The sequence below is a fragment of the Elephantulus edwardii genome, unplaced genomic scaffold (assembly GCF_000299155.1).
Source record: "Elephantulus edwardii isolate Elephantulus edwardi_28Jun2011 unplaced genomic scaffold, EleEdw1.0 scaffold00001, whole genome shotgun sequence".
NCBI classification, from domain to species: domain Eukaryota; kingdom Metazoa; phylum Chordata; class Mammalia; order Macroscelidea; family Macroscelididae; genus Elephantulus; species Elephantulus edwardii.
Genome location: NW_006399751.1, coordinates 31,958,772 through 31,979,213, shown reverse-complemented (window position 1 = coordinate 31,979,213; position 20,442 = coordinate 31,958,772). Strand labels below are relative to the sequence as shown.

Here is a 20,442-nt window from a genome sequence, read left to right as displayed (position 1 = left end):
TAGGGCTAGGGATTTTGAGCATTTCTTCATGTGCTTGTTAGCCATCTGAATGTCGTCTTCGGTGAAGTGCCTGTTCATATCCTGTGACCATTTTTCTATTGGATTATTTACCTTTATCTTGATGTGGTGCAAAAATTAATAATAATTTTTAAAAGATCATTTAATGTATTAGGAAATGTTTCTTAGACACACAAAAAAATCATTACACAGTATATACTAAGATAAAAAATATCTAACTGTTGTTTGATAAAGTCAACCTAAAGACAGATTTTTTTAAAATTCACAATCCATGGACTACCTCTATTGGAAAGAGATCAAACACCAAGAATATTAAATGGGTATTACAACTTCTTAGATGGTTATGTATCTACTCAGTGCAAGGCACATACACAAAAAAGGTGGGAAAAGGATAGTTCCAGTAAACTACCTTTCATAATGTTTCTGGGTCCAGGAATCATTTAATTTAATGATCTTAGCTTATAGTATGCTTGATAGAAGATGTTCAAATTTTTAATTGATTACCTAATAGACTAGGAAGTTTTAGAGTTTTGTCTCCTCCCAGTTGATTAACTGCCTCTGAAGACCTACCAGAGGGTCATCTATGGGTCAGTTTCTACTTGATGGTACACAACAACAACAACAACAACAACATGATAATTATGCCATTTACCAAATAAGAAAGACATAATGAGGAAATTTTTAATTTAAAAAAATAATGAAAAACCCACAACAGGAGAAGAAATGAGACAATGTGTATAATATCTTGGGGGAAATGATTAAGAAGGAATTCGTTGAAATTGTTAAATGTAAGTAATAAAAAACACTTTTGTTTTGTTATAGCTATTCTATACTTATAAAAACCTTTTTTTTTTCAATCTACAATAAATTTCTTCCCAGAGAGTATGGAAGTTGATGCAAGCTGCTCTTTAGACACAAGGATTTTGAAACTCTGTCTCATATACTTTGGACATTTTGTTTGAAGGAGTCAGTCCTTGGGGAAAAAAAGACACCATGCTGGCAAAGGTCAGAGAAAGAAAAGAAGACCCTCAACAAGACGTCTTAACACAGTGACTGTAACAATGTGCTCAAGAATATTAGAGATTCTGAGGATGGCACAGATAGAGTTTCAATCTGCTGTTCATAGGGCTGATAGGAGTCCTAATCAGTAACACACAACAATTTAATGTCTAATAATAGGAAGTCAAAGAAATAAAAAAAATAAATGCCTAAAAAACTTGTATTCCTTCCCCAAACAGATAGAGTGCTAAAGGGTAGGAAAAAAGATTGAAAAAGGAAAGGGAATGAATGGGTTTACACAACCCAAACTACTGATAGGCCACTCCACTGAAAAGGGGGTTGGGGGAGGGGCGGTTTGGCAGGCTTGGCAGCTATAGAAAATTGTAATCTCCAATTTCTCAGCAGCTGCCACTTAGCCACCCAGAGGAGATTCTCTGGTAGACCTTTGAAGTAGGGCCAAGAAGTCAGCGCAAAGGTCTGGGAGAGGATCTGATTTACACTGAGGGATACTGCTAATATTTCTCTAATCTGAAGATATATCAGAAGGGGACTCAGAGGTCAATGTAATTGGATTCAGTGTGAGGAAATAGACCCAGATAAGTACAGACCTTGCCATGTTCATTCAAGTTATTAGTGTCAAAACTTCCCAATTACATCTTCTCTCTGGAGAAACTGTTTTTTCAAATGTCGAAGTTCATAATTTGGTCATCACAAAAGACAAGAGTGGGGGATTTTTAAAAAATTATTTTTAATAAAAATATGCCTTTTCATTGGCCCATTTGAATATCTGCCTTCATGTTCTGTGCTAATGTGACCAGATCCAATTATTTGATGGAATAGAACTGAAATTGCTCTTTAGCAAATTTCAAGCTAGGGAAATGGTAAAGGATCTCCTCTTCATTACAAAAGTATGTTTACAACAACAAAACACAAATTGGAATTGTCTCAAATATCACTGTCTTTAAACAAACAAGGAAAAAATTGTTACACTCCTTTTCTTTCTTACTATTCTCTTTTAGTATTACTGCTGATTGAGGCAAAAGATAAATTATTTGGAAAGAGAGAAACAGCATGACACATTTGAAAGGACTGTGTGGTTTACAACAATTTTTGTGTCTTTCTCCTTTCCTGTTTTGTTATGATAAAATTCAGCTGCTAAAATATTCCAAAGTGTAGAAATCTAAGTGTGAACAAATTGTATATTTCCTCATGAAATGTGAAAAAAATCAACGTGTTTTTCACAAGTGTGTTCTGGGTTGGGTTTTTTAAAAATTTTCTTTGTTTTTGTCAGGGAGCTCTGGTAAACTTTGAACCAAAGAACACTGCATTCATCTAGATAGTTCTATACACTGAAATATTATTTGTAGTGTTGTTAATGTTCTCTCTTTTCATATTAAAATGTCATATTGTTCCAACATGGCTTCCAGGCATTTCACCAGAACTTTTGTCTCTCAAGGTTCATTATTAAATAAAGGAAATGTTTCGTTTGCTTTGACTAAGCATAGAGTGAATTCCACCCAGAGTCTCTGTGGCTTCTTGCTGCCTGAGCATGGCGGCCCTCGTGCACAAGTAATCACAAGTTTTTCAGGGTCATGTGCTTTTTTCAGGCTTGTGTGTTTCTTTTTGGGCTTGTGTTTGATGTGCAGTACTGGTCCTCCTCTCAGGAGAGAGGCCCTTGAGGCTTGGCCTAGGGTTTAAGGCAGGCGGTGGTAAAGCCCCAGAGGTCAAATTGCTTTTTTGTCAAACATTCTTCTAGGTGGTTTAGCACTGGTCTGTGCAGAGGTAACTCAAGGTTGCTGTGCTGCACACTGTGACACTGATGTGCCAAATGTGATAATGGTTACCCATGGTGGACAGTGTTTGCTGCAGCTTCCCAATTAAAACAAGCCTGGAAGCAGAAGCAGCATCCACTTCCCAAATGGCTTGCCTTGGGAAACTCTATGAGCAGTGCTTAGGCCTTTCATTCATATGGTCACTGTGAGTCGTCTACAACTCGATGGCACCTAACAACAACAACCAGAATATAGTAGGAGTGGTCCTTAAAATGTGATGTTGTTGTTGTTGTTTAATGCGGTCGAGTCGTAGAGGACTCATAGTGACCCCATGAACGAACAGCCTGAGCATTGTTCATACATAGAGTTTCCGGAGGCAAGCCATTTTGGAAGTGGATGCCGCTCCTGCTTCCAGGCTTGATTTAGTCGGGAAGCTCCAGCCAACACTGTCCACCATGGGTGCCCATTACCACGATTGGCACATCATTGTCACAGGCTTCAGCATCACAGCAACCACGAGTTACCTCTGTACAGCAACGCACAGACCAGTGCTATACCACCTAGAAGAATGTTTGACAGGAAGACAATTTGAACCTGGCCTGAGGGCTGCAGGCCCGAGGGCCCTTTGGGCTTAAGGCCCCCTCCTGGTTCAAACCCTAGGCCCAGGCTGGCTAGCCTCACTCCAGGGACAGAGCAAACCTGCACGTCAAACACATTCCCAGAAAAGCAGTTGACTCCAAAAGCTTGCCATGATTCCTGCACTTTTTAAATAAAAATTAAAAATCATTACTAAATCAAACAAATAAGAGAGCAGTAAAAGTTATGTACATACAACACTGTAGCATTACATTTATATACAATTCAAGTCAGATCAAGCTAATTTGTGAGTATCAAAATTCCTGCTAAAAATTGCAAAGGGTAAGGGAAGAAGACATGACTTGAAAGAGGCCTAAGGGAAGCTTCTGGAATATTGTTAATGTTAGATATTTTTATCTAGATAGTAATTACATGAGAATGGTTGCTTTTGAAAATATACTCTAATGCATGCTTATGATATGATTTCTAGTTGAAAGAGGGCTCATCACTGAGATGGATTGATACAGTGACAACGTGAGTGTGACAGAGATTGGGAGGATGGCATCGGCTAAGGCAAGTGTTCCGTTACACACAGAGTAGCTATAAATTTTCGTCAACTTGACGGCACCTAACAACAGCAGCAGCAGCATGTTTCATCCACTGATTACAGTGATAAAAGGTGAGAAGAATGAACAAAGCAGTTTCTTAAGAGATGCTAAAAAAGTAAAGAGGAACAGGAAGATTGAAGGAAAAAGACCAGTGTTATCAAACTGAGAAGGAGAAGTCTACCATCTCTCCTCTCTAATATCCCTGGCCTAGACTTAGCACAACACGTAGTCTGGAAGCAGGTCGATACAAACAGAATACACCTGGAGAAGCCGTCTAGATTTAGTTCCAAATGTACGAAAAAGTTTCCTAACACTACCTCCTCTTTCATTTTAGACTTCAAGCTTCAGTCCTAATGGCAGAAGCAATAGTGGCAATAAGTGTTGCCATAAACTTCTAAAGAGGAACCTTCCTTTTCAAAAGACTTATAGGCCAAAGTTATTGTTGTTATGTGCCATTGGGTCAGAACTAATTCATAGCTGATCCTTCAGCCAGTTTTCAGAGGTTGTGAGTCACATGGTAGGAGACTACTCATCCCTCTCCCATAGATTAGTTGGCAGATTCAACATGCATAACTTTGGGTTGACAGCATAACTCCTTCCCAAGTAGGACACCAGAGCTCTCTATGGACCAAGAGAGAGAAGGGAAATTCCCACTGCTCTTTATCTTTCTGTCCTCCTCTACTTGGCCCGACATCTAGAACCAACTTATAGGATACGCTTGAAAGAACAGGATAAATGAAGCCCCACATTTTGGGCCAAAGAATCAAAAAGTATAGTCTTAATGAACAGAAAAGTAATAGGGAAATATCAGTTAAAGAATGTGATTGAGAGAAGCTTGGAAAACAATTCTATAGTTATTATGAACCACAGGGTTCAGCCTTAAACTGGGCATGTATATATCTAACAACAAATATATCACAGTTTTTGAAAACTGAACCATAGAATACATTATTACTCTAGTCCTATTTAGGCCACTGGGTAGTACACACACATAGAGAGAGAGAGACAGACCTAAAAGATGCTACAATGACTTCAGATATGCAGTTGACAATTGACATTACAACAACATCCCACAGAAGACTTGTCAAAATCTGCAGCTTGAATGATCCTCGAATGATTCCTGCTCAAAATAAAATTAAAATTCTCTATAGCTTTATCAATAGGATTCAAAGACCAAATATAGAGTCAAAACCAAATATTTATAATAATCATAATTTTATGATGATGTTGTTGTTGTTGTTATGAGCCGTCAAGTCGCTTGCGACTCATAGCGATCCTACGCACAACAGCCCTAAACTCTGCTCTGTCCTGTGCCAATCACACTGCCTCCAATACACCCATCTCGATTACCCCAGTCACTGAATCAATCCACCTCACAGAGGGCCTTTCCCTCCTGTGCTGTCCCTCCACCCTCTCAAGCATGATGTCCCTCTCCAAGGACCAGTCCCTCCTTACAACATGACCAAAATATGTCAGATGAAGCCTCAGAATCCTTGCCTCCAAGGAACTGCCCAGTTTAACCCTCTCCAGGATGAATCTGTTTGTTTTCCTAGCAGGCCATGGTACCCTCAACACTCTTCTCCAACACCAAAGCTCAAAAGCATCAATTCTCCTTCTATTCTCCCTGGTCATTGTCCATCTCTCTGATGCATAGCAAGTGATTGCAAAGACCATGGCCTGTATCAGATGCACCTTAGTCTCCAGAGAGATACCATTGCTCTTCAATACTTTGGAGAGGTCCCTAACAGCAGACTTTCCCATCACAATACGTATTTTAATTTCCTGGCTACTGGTGCCAGGAGTGTTGACTATGGAGCCAAGCAAACTAAAGCTGTGAACAATCTCAATCTCTTCACCAACCATCCTGATGCTGCCAATTGGTCCAGTGGTGAGAATCTTTTTTCTTCTTGATATTGAGCCCACTATATGAAGAACCAGGAAAATCTCAACTTTTACATGAAAAGACAATTAGATGACACAGATGTTAAAATCAGAAAAGGCAATTATTGGAAAATGCTCCAAGAAGTAAGAATATACATGTTTTAAATTAATGAAAAGATAGGAAGAGTGAGAAGAAAAAAAAACACAGAAGATATAAAGAAGAGACAAATGGAAATTTTAAACTGGAAAAAATGACCAATTTTAAAAACTCATTGGGTAGCCTTAAGAGCAGAATGGTAAAGGCAGAGTAAAATTTCTGAATTTAAAGCTTGACTGATTGAAATGATGTAGTTAAAAAAAAACAAAGAAAAAAGATTGGAAAAGAAAAATTAATATAACCCCTGGGACTTGTGGGACAATATAAAAAAATCCGATGTTAATATTATCCCAGAAGTACAAGAGAAAGAATGTGGTAAAAAAAGAAATGTTTGAAGAAATAATCCTAAACACTTTCAAAGTTTGACAAAAGGTATAAATGTATTGATTCAAGAATCTCAGATAAATGTAATATGGTAAATCCAAAGGAATAAATCCATAAAATATCATAATCTATACTGAAAGTAAAGTAAAAAAAAAAGTTTTTAAATCAACCAGAGAAAATTGATTCATATATTGTGTAGAGAAGAACAATAATTTGAATGATAGAAGATTTTTCCATTAGGAACTAAGGAGGCCAAAAGTAAGGGTAAGAATATTTTTAAATGCTGAATAAATTGCCAACTCAGAATTTTATTAAATATCCAGGAAAAGGATTCTTCAGGAATAAAGCTGGAGACCTTTTCAGGTGAAGAAAAGCAGAGCATTTGATTCAACAGCCCTTCTCTAAACAAATACTAAAAGAGGTTCTTCAGATAGAAGAAAAATATTAGAAACCTGGAATATTAATAATGCAGAAAGAAAAATTAAAACTAAATATCTCAGTAAGCATGAGAGACTAATTCTACCTTTTCAGTTATTGAAAACATACATAGTGATAAAAAGAGAAGAAGATATTACATACTATGAGATTCCCTTCATATGTAAACAGAATACATTCAAATAACCCAAAAGAAGGTAGGAAATGGAAATCAGGGATGACAAAGAAAGGAAATAAAAAGAAATGGTCAAAAGGTAGCTTGAAATAGAAATATACCAATGATTTTCTTGCATGGAATTATCTAAATGCCACTCCAAAAACAAAAATTGTTAAAATGAGTAAAAATCAGCCAGCAACATCAACAAAACATGAGTCAACCACAGAATGTATAGTAATGAACTTAAAACATAATTGTATTTTGTTATTATGGACCATCAGGTCAGATGGGGGTGGTGTGGACTTTGCTCATCTTCCTCCCACAGAGTAGCTGGTGGGTTTGAATCAAAAGTCTTTGGGTTGACAACTCCATACCACTAAACCAGCAGAGTTTTTGCTGGTATATTAAAAGGAGAGAAAAACATCTAACTTGCAAAACTAAACAAAGTTGGAGTCACATTACTATCAGACAAAATAGAATTAGTAGAGATAAAGAAGAATATTATATAAAGACTTAAAGATCAATTGATTAAAACAAGGTAAAAAAAATCCCTTAATGTGTATGTACTAAATGATGAAGCTTCAAAAGCCTTGATGTGAAACTGATAGAAGAATGAAGAGAAATGGGAAAAATCTACAGTAACACTTAAATACTCTTCTTAGCAATCAACAGTCCAGTAGGAAGAAATCAAATTATTATACACTGTACTGTATCATTCCATTTATGTGATAATATCAATAAGAACTAGTGATAAGATAAAAGTATAATTACAGATAAAATATGTGAACAATTTGATATTAGTTTTTACACACAACTTAGTCCTTTTGATGACCTGTAAGAAGTTGCATTGGCAACCCAAAAGCAAGTGGTTTGAATTCACGAACTGCTGCTCAGGAGAGAGATGGACAATCTTCTTCTGTGCAATTTATAGCCTCTGGAAACTCCATGGAAGGCCAGCTGCAATTTTGTTCACACTTGAGGGCAATGAGTTTGAGTTTGTGATGTATGGTGTCTTTGAGATTCATCTAAGTTATTGCAAGTATTAACAGTTTTATTCGTTCCTTTTTTTCCACGGTGCATATTTCTTGGGATATATTGCCGTTAATCTGTTAACCCCTTGAAGGACATTTGGGAGTTTTTAGCTTGGAGCAGTCATAAATACCTTCTCAAGAATTTCTAGTTAGGGTAGCCAGTAGGGTGACAGATCTACATCTTCATTGTACTGATAATGGCTACACAAATTTAGACATGTCTTCAAATTCACAGAAATATACATCAGAAGAAAAGGTCAGTTTTACAAAATATTAAAACATCAAATAGAAATATTCTCACTTACCTTAGAATGTAAGGAATACATGTCCCCATGAGACTTGGGGATCAAGGTTAAGTAAATGAGACTTAAGGATTGAGATTATATAAAAAACTAAAATAACCCACAAATAAAAATCAGAAAGATAATAGTATACTTACCACTGCTTGCCCCTCTACAGTTTCCATTGCTAGAATCCATAGGAAAATCTGGAAGGAGGTGACAGAACAGAGAGAATTAAATATACTTATTTATTATTTCAAATTTTTTCATATAAAAGTCTAATTCAGTTACTAGTGTGATTGAGGGAAGAATTTAGGTGTCTTAATAGATTATTATTTATGCCCCAGTACTAGCACTTTATTATTTGTTTGTCAAATACAGATCAGGTTATGTTATGTATTTTTTGGCTGAATGAAAAATCCTGATCTGTGCATAAAATTTCAGGATTTAGTAAGTTACTATTTAAACTTTGGGGTTTCATTAAATATGTGAATTATTACATAACAATAAACTTCTGCTCATATTTGTGTTTTGATGATTAAAACACCCAACCATTCCTCTTTAATAAGTGAATCCCACTACTGATATATAATTCAATCTTAAATGTACTCCTCATAAAACAAAGTCAGAAAGTATTCCTGTGCCCTCTAGTAGCTGAAGACTAAACATTTCGTCAATAGAAACTTCCCATACAGATATCCTTTAAGCCAGCGTAATTAATAGCCATAATAATAATTAGAAATTGCCATTTGTTCATGATCTCATAAATACCAGGAAATGGCATGTTATAGATCTTCCCTCTTCTAATTGAGAACCCAGTCTTTAATGAACAGCCTTGAGTACCACAGCAAAACACCATGATGAAAGACAGTATGTCTAGCCCAAGTTCTTATTGATGCTTCTACTGGGATTCAGGTGTCTGCTTGCAACTTTTCCTCCTCCTTTGTGTTTACCAACCAGATGGCTCAGCCTCAGGTGCCGCATCTGCTCGTCTATTTCAAGTATGCTCTATTGTGCATAGGGCTTTGAAGGCCTGTTTCAGATGTAAATGGCCAATCCTCCTCCCTAGTCTGCCTTAACTTAGATGTCCAGCTTACAGCAATATACTCCACGTGATTTACTGCCTCTGTGAAAACCATCTGGAGAGTCAGCTACAGTTTGATTCTGCTCCATATTACACAGTAACAACAATAACATCTCCCATAAAGTTTACAGGTTTGTCCAGAATTAAAGTTACATAGTGGAGTGTACTCAAGGGGGGGGGGTGTGGATGGGAAATGGGGGGGGGTTTGTATACAAATAAAAGAATTTTTATTTTCTTTTTCAAAGAGAGGAGTGAACTCGGGGGGGGGGAGGGCTGGGCAGGGAGGAAAGTGCAACAGTGAATGAATGGAAATCCAAAATCTCTGTAAATGTTCATTAAAATTAATAAAATAAAATTTAAAAAATTATCTTGCTAAAAGAATTTAAAAAAAGAAAAAAGTTCACAATTTGGAAACGCAACGGAGCCCTTTTGGCTTGATGACAATGTGCCTTGTCTTTTTGTTGTTGTTTGTATTTTATTTTTACCCTGTGTTGCACTAACTATGCAAAGGCATTTGTATGGATCACAACGAATTGTCACTAATCTTGAGAAGAATGAGAATACCAGAACATCTAATTGTGCTCATGCGAAACTTATACTTGGACCAGGAGACAAGCATCAGAACAAGGAAACACTGTGGTTCAATATCTGAAAATGAGTGCTTCCGGGATGTGTCCTGTCTCCATACATTTCAACCTGTATGCAGAACAGATCATTCTGCATTCAAGAGGCTGGACTTTATGAGGAGGTATGTGGCATCAGAATTGGAGGAAGACGCATCAACAACCTATATTATGTAGATAACACAACCTTGTTGAAACTGAGGAGGACCTGAAGCAATTGTTGCAAAGAGTTAATGACTGTAGTCAACAATATGGATTGAAGTTCAATATCAATAAAACAAAGATTCTCACCTCTGAGCTAATTGGCAGCATGATAGATGGGAAAGAGCTTGAGGTTGTTAACAATTGCAGCTTGCTTGGTTGCACAAGCAACACTCTTGGCACCAAAAGTCAGAAATTCAGAAGACAAATTACATTATGAAAATCTGCTAACAGGTACTTCTCCAAAGTCCTTAAGAACAAGAAGTCAGTCTAAAGTCTAAGGTATGCCTGATCCAGGCCATAGTCTTCCCAATTACTTGCTATATGTCAGAGAGCTGGACAGTGACCAAGGATGACAGAAGAATAGTATCAACTATCAGCCTTTGAACTGTGGTGCTTAAGAAGAGTATTGAATATACCATGGACTGCCAAGAAAACTAACAGGTCTGTCCTGAAAAAGGTGAAACCAGGTTTCTCCTTAAAGGCAAGGATTTTGAGACTCTAGCCCACATACTTTGAGCATGTAGCCAGGAAGATTTAGTCTTTGGAGAGGGGTATCATGCTTGGAATGGTTGAGGGAGAGCGCAGGAAAGGAAGACCCCAGATGAGATGGACTGACACCATAACTGGGGTAAGAAGGTAAGTGTGTCAGAGACAGTGAGATTGGCTCAGGATAAAGCAGGATTCCGAGCTGTTGGGTGTAAGGTGATTATGAGTCATAGTTGACTCAACAGCACATAAAATATCAACTAAGATTCAAAGGAGGCCTGGTTGCACAGTGAGTGGATAAGCACTTGGAAGTTAACCAAAATGTTAATGGTTTGGACCCATCAGGTGCTCTGTGGGAGATAATTATGACAACCACTTCTGAAAATATCACTGCCTTGGAAATTCTACAGAATGGTTCTACTGTGTCATCCTACATGACAGCACACAACAATTGGAACAGCAACACATCAGTACCAATGGCAACTAGTAGTTATTGAATATAGGGAATGAGAAAGGATAGAATCAAGATTAACTCCTAAACCTGGCCAAATAGGTTGGGTGGTCCTTTTCACTAATCCATAAAATTCTAGGGGGGGAAAAGCCCCAAACCAGGTATACAAGGATATGGTAAATTCATTCTGGAACTAAGATTGAGAGGAGTGGAGTTAGACATGAGAATCAAGAATTTACATTTTTCTCTTACAGCAAAAGTGCATTAAAGTAGTACCCTCTTTTTTTTTAAAAAAAAAAAAAGAGTAAAGGAGCTTTATTTTAAGTAATGATAGATTATTCTGCACAAGTTTGGGGTTGTTTTTTTAAAGTTTGCTATTTTTTTTCTTTCCTCTATTTTTTAATTTTAATGAAAGTTTGCAGACTTTGGATTTTTGTATATTCATTGCTGCATACTTTCCTCCCTGCCCATCCCTCCCCCCAGTTCACTTTTCTCTTTGAAGAGAAAAAAAACATTCTTTCATTGTTATGCAATCCCTGTCCCACTCACAGCCCTGTCTGTTCCACTGTGTAGCTTTCATTCTGGACTCTTGTCATGACAATAATATCTCGTCATATATTCCTCCTAAACAGTTCTCTCCCTCATCTGTTTCAATGCAGGATACATTATTTATCCCCTCTTAGTTTCCACCTAACCCCAATGTCGTCCAGCTTTACAACAGTGGCACTATGCAGTATTTGTCCTTTTTGTGACTGAGACCTTTCACTCAGCTTAAGTCCTCCAGGGTCACCCATTTTGTATAATATTTCATAAGTTTCTTGTTTTTCATTGCTGCATAGTATTCCATTGTGTGAATATACCAAAGCTTCTCTCTCTAGCCATTCATTTGTTGATGAGCACTTGGATTGTTTCCAACTCCTTGTTATTGTGAACAAAACCACAATAAAGATGGGTGTGCATCTATTTGCTTGGGTGGTAGTTATGGTTTCTTTAGGTTATATTCCCAGTAGTGGAGTTGCTGAGTCAAATGGTATTTCTATTTTCAACTTTTTGAGAAAGCACCATACAGCTTTCCGTAGTGGTTGCACCATTTTACACTTCCACCAACAGTAAATAAGGGTTCCAGGTTTTCCACAACCTCACCAGCATTTGATGTTTGCTGTTCTGTTAAATTTTGCCATTCTTAGTGGGGTGAGATGATATATCATAGTTGTTTTGATCTGCATCTCTTTTAGAGCTAGGGAATTTGAACATTTCTTCATGTGTTTGTTGGCCATCTGAATGTCTTCTTCGGTGAAGTGTCTGTTCACCATCCTGTGTCCATTTTTCAATTGGGTTGTTTATAATCTTGTTGTGCTCGAGTATTTTATAGATTCTAGATATAAACCCCTTATCAGACATGTCATTAGCAAGTATTTTTTCCCAGTCTTTGGCTTCCCTTTTTATCCTGTTGGAGTTTTTAGATGTGCATAGGAATTTTATTCTTAGAAAGTCCCATTCATCTATTTTATCCTATCTTGTTCGTAGGTTTTTCAGGATGCTTGGAAGACTGTTTATGTTGTAGAATAAGGCTTCTAGAGTAAAGTAGTATCCTCTTATCTCCTGGAATCCAAGTCCAGGGACACCTTCTATACTATTAAATCCAATGTAAGTAGGCTTTTGGAATACAAGAGGGAACAATTTGAACCTTTAAATTTAAAGCAACAAGCACAAGAATTAGATTTTCTATCAAATTAGGAATTATCCTTTAATGGGCATGAAAAAGGAAATCTGGTGAAAACAAAATCTGGTTTAAATCCTGGTTTTTTATCAATTTTAGAAACTTAGAAAAGCCATTAACTTTCCTATATAAATGCCTCTGTTTTTTATGAAAATCAGAAGAACACTACTACATAGTTACAAGAGAAATAAATGAAATAATATGCAACAATGGATATAGGACAGCACCTTTGTGTTTGATGTTAGTCTTATTTGTTTTGGGGTTTTTGTTGTTGTGTTTGTCTTATCTTATTTTGTTGTTGCTACTGATCCCTACACTGAAGAAGACCACATGTTTTCTACCAGTTATACTGTGAAACACATGTCATTCTTTAAAATTTATTAATCCCGTTACATGAGTATTTATTCTGTTCTTCACAAAATCCAGTCAATGTCTATGTCAAACAAGTTGTTTAAAGTACAAACTTAACAGCAAATCTGAGATATCAATTGTGATGGTTAATTTATATATCAGTTTGGCTAGTCTGAAGTACCCAGATGCTTAATCAAACCCTAATCTTTGTGTTGCTATGACTGCAGATGTAATGAGCATATAAAATCTCTTCACTTTATATATAGGAGATTCTTGTTTACAAAGTTAGAAAGTCTCACTCAATCAGTCCTTCAATTTAAGAAATCTTATACTTTTGTTTTCCACAGAACTCCAGTCCAGTTTCTGGTCGACCCTACAAATGGCAGATTGCCAATCCACATAACCCAATGAGTCAATTTCTTAAAATAAATCTATCAATATATCCTATTGGTCCTGTCTCTCTGCATAATCTGATTGAGAGATCAACTGCAAAAATATGGCCAACTTCTAACTATTCAAGCTGTATTTTCATATGGTGGTTCTTAGCATTCCCTTTCTAGACATCTAATAGAGCAACTGTAACTATAATTTAGTCAGTTTTTCTATTTATAGTAAAGTATTTGAAAGCCTAGTAGAAATTAAATTTAAAAATTAGTAATTGGAATTAAGGATTACCTAGAGTCAAATGGCCTATGCTCCTAAGATTCCATTAGCCCTGATAATCAAGTAAGCTATAAATAAAATGAAATATTGCAACTCTCTGGAAAACTCCTGTCTGATCCAGAGTGCCTTTGTGCATGATGGGGGATCTTTAGAACATTTCCTTCCTAGTCTTAATAAAAAATGTTTTTCTCTCTCCCTTCCCATTCCATTTTCTTCCTCCTATCACACTAAATAATTTTTCTTCCTTCTTGGTATTTGGCCCCTCAAATATTTATAGACCAGGACTAAAGAGAAGGCTGCCTGTTCCTCAGAGAGTGGAGAAATGATTAAACAGCAGTCAATGCATGTGAAAGCTGGCTCCGCTTGGCCAGTGGGGAGAAGGCCTAGAGAAATTTGTTGAGTAAGAGCTGTGGTGACAAGTTAGTACTACCAAGAAAACCAGCTATGACTGAAGAATTATTATAAAGCCTTTGGCATGGTCCTGAGTCCTGTATAAATAACTGTTAAATATCATACCATAAATTTTCTTAAATGTATTATCTCTGAGATAAACTATTTGTAATTAACAGATTAACCATACCCTCACCCCACCCTGGTTGCTCCTGAAGTATTTGGTTTTGAGTCTGATATCCTAGTCTGTTTGTGTGAAATGAAATATAAACTATTCAGAAGAAACAAGATACGCTTTTCTGGATAGGTTTCAGCAAAAAGCTTTCTAGAGCTGAACTGATAAAAAATGTTAAGCTGTATCTGCATTTGCGTTCTGGTGGCTTAGTGATAAGGAGCTGCACAGCCAGCCTAAAGGTACCAGTTCAAATCCACCAGCTTCTTTGTTGAGGAATATGTGTAATCTCTTCCCATTCAATTTGTTGCTGTTATTGTTGTTGTTAGGTGCCATCGAGTCAAGTACAACTCAAAGCAACCCTACGAACAAAACATCTGAGCCTTGTTCTATTCTGCACCATCCTCACACTTCCGGACAATTTAATTTACAGCCTCTGAAAACCCACTGGAGGGTCAGCTATGAATTGGTTCTGACTCACACCTAATAACATAACAACACAAACTCTTCATTTACCAACATAACCACAAAAAAAAGAGAGTGACACTCAATTTGCTGTAAATGCTACACTGCATTGAAAAGCAAGGAACTCATGCAATAGTATTCAAAATGGGTGACCCTGGAGGACATTATGTTGAGTGAAATATCTCAGTCACAAAAGGACAAATACTATATGGTGCCACTGTTGTAGAATGACACTGACATCAGGGTGAGGGTAAGACTGAGGAAAACTGGATAAATTAAGTTTACTGCATGGTGGCCAATGAGGGAGAGAATAGTTTAAAAGTAGTATATTTTAGGTCATTATTATGATCATAAGAGTCAGGAATGAGGTTTGCAGAGTCGTGTGTATTTGGGGTGGGGTGGGGGTGGCGGTGTGTGTGTTGGGGGGACTGTGTACCAATGAAGGAGTTTTTCTTTTGCTTTTCAAGGAGAGGAATGAACTGGGGGAGGGGAAAGAAAGAGGCGGGGAGAAAAGTGCAACAATGAAAGAATGGAATTCCTAAATCTCTGTAGATGATCATTGAAATTAATAAAAAAAATAAATTAAAAAAGAGTAGTACAATAACAGCAGCAGTTTATTTAGAGGGGCAATGGACCCGGTATTGGACTCAATTTACCTTTTACCTTGCCCTTAGGATGTAGATGATATTGTTCTCATTTTATAGAGAAGAAAATTTTGAATGAGCCAAGTTTTATGATTTTCCTATAATAAAGGTAACACAGAAAGAATCAAGCTTTAAACCTCGATTTGCTCAAGGTTAAGCATAAGTGCTTTATTCATTGTGCCATGCTAATGATTTGACTAAATGTCTTAACTAGAGCAATGAGTAAATAGATCCGACTTCTCAGGTAGTTAAGTTGACTAGCAACAACCCTTTGGTGGATATAAAACATACAAGAAATTGAATTGTACGTGAATTTTTAGTACTGGTCAGGATGTGTCCTTTGCACTATAAAAATATGTTTCCCTTGAATATTTTGAACAACAAAAACAATCTGAAGCAACAATTCATTTCTATAGCACTTTTCAAAATGTCCTTACCTTGTTTCTGGAGTCAGTGTGTACTATGGGAAAACAATTTCACATGAGAAGCAGAATTTGAAGATTCCTCTTGGCATTAAAGGCATAGGAAAAGCTGTCACATTTTATTCAGAGAGATTTCATCATACTTGTCTATAAAAGATTCTAGTCATAAGAAATGGAGAGTCCCTGGAGGGGGGAAAAATCTACCCCCAAACAACAACTTCCTTTGTGAACTATCACATCCCACTGGACCACAGCACATATTGACTGCACCATAGATTAAACTGGCCACATGTGGTAGATCTTAAGTAATTCCAGATGTCTGACAGCTTGACCCAACAGAAACAATGTCATTTTCAGCAAGCTGGCATTGGAACATAGAGGACCCTTCAGGCTAGGATCCACATCCTTTTATTTCACCCCACCTCCTCCACATCCCCATTTCCCACAACAGTGTGAAGGTTTTAGTACATGAGGGAAGGGGGAAATTTTGTCACTAAATTATGCTTCTAACTGCCTCCTAGTCCTTATCTTTCTCACAAAAGCACATATAATAACATATTATAGATGCTCAAAAATCCACAATGCTTCCACACATGTGCTGTTGGAAAGCTTCTAGGAGACAAGTGAGGTAGGTTTCGACCACAGTAAGTTGGGGGCACTTCATGAACTTGCCTCCTTTCAGTATTGATACCATAGCATTGCAGAGCTATTAACCTTGTCAAACCACTCTTATTTGGAGTCCATCTATCTCTAAGACAGGATTAAGGTAGTATTTTCCCCTTGAAGGGAAGAAACCTGTTTCAATGTGAACCATTATTGCCTCACTCCTAGCTCCTGGCCCCAGAAGAGCATCAGCATCGAACTTCTTCTATGAGCCTCAAAGACCAGGGAAGCAACTGCACTGAGCTCTTGCCAGGTCTACAGAGCAAGGCTTTAGTGAGAACAGAAATTCAAGAATGCTCCTTCAGTCCACAGACCAATGATGCATTCCTTTCCAGTTATTTTATACAACCAGCTCTTTGTTCCTGATCATGAATAGATATTTTCAAAAGGTAATAACCTAAATGAGGTGACCATTGATTGATAAGTCCTTGATATTTTTCTGTTCTGTTTTAGTTTTCCAACTCTTTCCTCCCTCTTCCCTACTCCCTTTAGGTTTTCTGGGTTAACATGCATCAGGAGAAGGGTCTCAGATTTTTCTGAATCAGTCCCCTGAAAAGTCAAGAACCCAGAAATGGACTAAGGACATGAGCATGTTGAGAGGTACAAGAAGAATAAACAGATGCATAAGAAAGAAAAAGTAGGAGCAAGCAGGTAGATGAGCTTAAAACAGCCAGCCCCAGGGAAATGTGAAAGAGAACCACTCAGAAAGGATGGCATTTATTTTGAAATCATATGAAGGATGAAATGTGAGGTTTGAGCTAGTGGGTAAGAAATGATGCTGAATAAAAAATTAAATGGACCACAGTGAACTAGGTGTAGTTGGAATCTGAGTGTTTTGAATGTCATAATTAGACAGAGTACTAGGGAGAAAACAACCTGTTATTGAGTCCATTAAATGCAAAGCTGCAAAAAAAAAATAAATAAATAAAATGCAAAGCTGCAATAAAGTTTTATGGTGGAGAAAGATTGAAATGAATGTGTGGTTGACACAATCCCTAAAAAAGGGCATGAAATAAACTGAAAATGAGTTACTTGTAGAGTGTAAGAGTGAGATAAAGATGAATGATTGTTGTCCAGCAGGGTAAAAGGAGTAAGATTAAAAATAACATTAAATGAGTGCAGGAGGATAACAAGCTTTAAATATAACTCCCTTCATCTATATGCCATTTGCTAAATGACTTGAAGGCATGCAGGCATGTGAAAAGAGCCTGGCAATCACACACACACACACACCCTCCAACACACACAACACAGACACACACACCCACCACCACCAGGACCCCCCTTCTCCACCCCCAGCTCTGTGGTGGGAGCCAGTCACAGAAGCTAATTAGCGGTGCATCGCAATGTTTCACAGCTGTCTCAGTCTGGAATGGAAGAACAATTTATCTCATTGAATGAAGGAGGAAATTTTAGGTGTAGGTAATTACTCAAATTGCATATTGAGCAAACATACATTTAACATCTGTGGGTTGAAGTAAGGGTGCCAAACTATCCTGGCATTTTTAAGATTAAAAGAAAATAGGGCTAACAGTAAAACCACTAAAGAGACCAAAACCTGGTTGCTAAGAAGTCGTGAGAATGGGGCAAAAAAGCTCAGTGTTTATAAGCAAATGAAGAAAGTAAGAAGAGACAGCACTGCTATGCGAAACGCTGGTCACTATGGACGCAAATGTTATGTGATGAACGAACAGAGTGTTTTAGAAAGGCAGGTCAGATACAGGAAAGAAGTGTCAGAAAGAGTAATAAGGGGGAACTTTAAAAGGGGGGAGAGGGTATGGTGCCCGAAAGGAGTGAGCAAAAGAATTTGAGAGTAGAAGGGAGTCCTGAGCGCAAAGGAGAGGTCGGGCTTGATGTCAGTGCTCACCAGCTCCGTCTGCGGTGACGATGGCCTCGGGAGAGATGCACACGCCCCGGTCGTAGACCGGCAGCTCCTCGCAGGCCAGGCTTTCCGGCCACGAGTGGCGGTACTTGATGAGTATGGGTTCGCAGCCCTGCCGGGCGCGCTCGCACACCGACTTGCAGGGCTTGATGGGCTCGTGCTGGAAGTCGATGGTGCAGATGGGCGCGTACATGGCACAGAGGAAGAAGAGCAGGTCGGGGCTGCAGTGGGTGCCCAGCAGACCTTCGAACTGCTCGATGGCCAGGATGGCGTTGGCCTGAGTGCTGTGGTGCAGGTGGTTGGGCATCTTGGTCATGTTCCAGGGCAGGGACTTGCACAGGGGAATGCGGACTGGCTCGCAGGCTGCTGCCCGGGCTCCGGGCACCCGGAGCAGGCAGAGCGCAGCCAGGGCGAGCAGCCCGGTCCGCGGCAGCAGCATCCCACACGGGCTACCCCACAGCATGCTCCCGGCGGGATGGGACAGGGTGCAGCGGTGGCGTGGGCACCGAAAGGCAGGCCGCCGTTTTCTCCTCCACACCTGGGTGGACGCGGTGATCTGGAAGCGTCTCCTCCCTTTGTAATTGCTCAGTTTCCTCGGATCCAATCTGCCCAGTGGGCCCCAGGAGCTGCGCCCAGTTGCAGCTGCAGCCCCCGAGCTGTTGCTGCTCCGGCCGCTCGCGCTCAGTCTGAGCCTGCTGGGGCAGCAACACCTATTTGTTCCCCTCTCTCTGGCAGGAGCGCCAGACCTCGCCGATCAATCAGATGAGAGGGAAACCGGGGGAGGCGAGGGCGAAAGAAAACAAAAGTAGAATTCAGCAGAGGTAGCTGGAGATCTAGGGTGTCACATCCCCTAGATCACAAAAGGTGCTGAAAAGCAGCATTAAATTTTCCAAAAGGGGGGAGGGGCGGGGGCGGGAGGGTTAAGGGCGGGAGGAGGCGTAACCTGGGTGGGGGGCAGGACTCCTAGAAGGGGGAAGGTAAGCAAGCTTGCAGGAGGAGTTTGATAGCTTCGATGTGAGCTGGCTGGGCCACCGAGGGCGGAGAGGCGCGGGTGGAGCCTCCTCGGGGGGTCCTTTTCCATCTCGGGGCCTGGCGCAGCTCCGCCCCGCTACATGGTCTGTGCAAGAGTCGGGGTGGGGTGGGGTGGGGGGGAACAAGTTCTGTGGGCTGATGGTTGATGGGACTTCGGAACCGAATCTTGACAAGTAGCTGGGATGGATTATCCAAGATTTCGCTGTCTTGAGTCGTGCGCCCCTGTGGGAAGATCGCTTCACAGGGGGAGCTCATGGTACTCGGCTCTGGGGAACCTCGTGGCCCCAAAGATTCGCTCATGGCCCCTCACTGAGGAACCCACTCACTCCTTCTCCCCCTTTTCTCTCTCCTACGCCCCAGTTTCCAGTTTGTCACCTGAAAATCTACCTGAGTTTCTGCAGAGACACCCTTTATACTTGGATCTGAGGGGAAATGCTTAAGCAGTGACTTTAAATGCACAAGTCACTGGTAACACGAATAGCTGAGTATCATAGTAGTGGCGACTTATCAACCAAAAGCTTAGTAACCACAGAGGTCTGGGCTTCCGGTAACATCTAGGAAAGCGTTGCCTTTTTAAAAAAGAGAGGAAAATGTTATGTACCGTTTCAAACAGGCCATCAGAAGCAAGGATTAATTTTGACTGAACAATTCTGTTTGCACTGTAATATCAGAACTTCCAAGTTTTGCTTTTCAAACTTGAGAGTACTCGAAAGCGGTGACTTTTCTCATTTTACTCACTAAGATACAAATGACCCATTCATTATCTAACTCTTTCCCCCCAAAAGCATCACCTAACACGTGAGAAAATGCAGGAAAATGACACCACGGTAAAAAGGATGATGACAATGAGTGTATGTGTATATATATATCCTTTTTTTTTCTTTACCTTTTCCATCCAGATGAGTTCCATCTAGAGGAAAATAAAAAACAGATCCCCTTACAGCCTGCTCA

At 39.2% G+C, this 20,442-nt stretch overlaps 1 protein-coding gene across 1 annotated transcript in view; it reads right to left on the bottom strand.

Moving 5' to 3' along the window:
- Positions 1 to 19,130, bottom strand: part of FRZB (frizzled-related protein) — a 39,349-nt gene extending 20,219 nt beyond the window's left edge. Inside the window, exons 1-2 of the mRNA XM_006878779.1 lie at positions 18,445 to 19,130; positions 8,398 to 8,445 (exon numbers count right to left, since the gene is read on the bottom strand). Of these exons, the coding sequence (XP_006878841.1) occupies positions 8,398 to 8,445; positions 18,445 to 18,922 (526 nt within the window). The 5' untranslated portion in view covers positions 18,923 to 19,130. The remainder of the gene's footprint in view (positions 1 to 8,397; positions 8,446 to 18,444) is intronic.
- Positions 19,131 to 20,442: the final 1,312 nt, after the last annotated feature.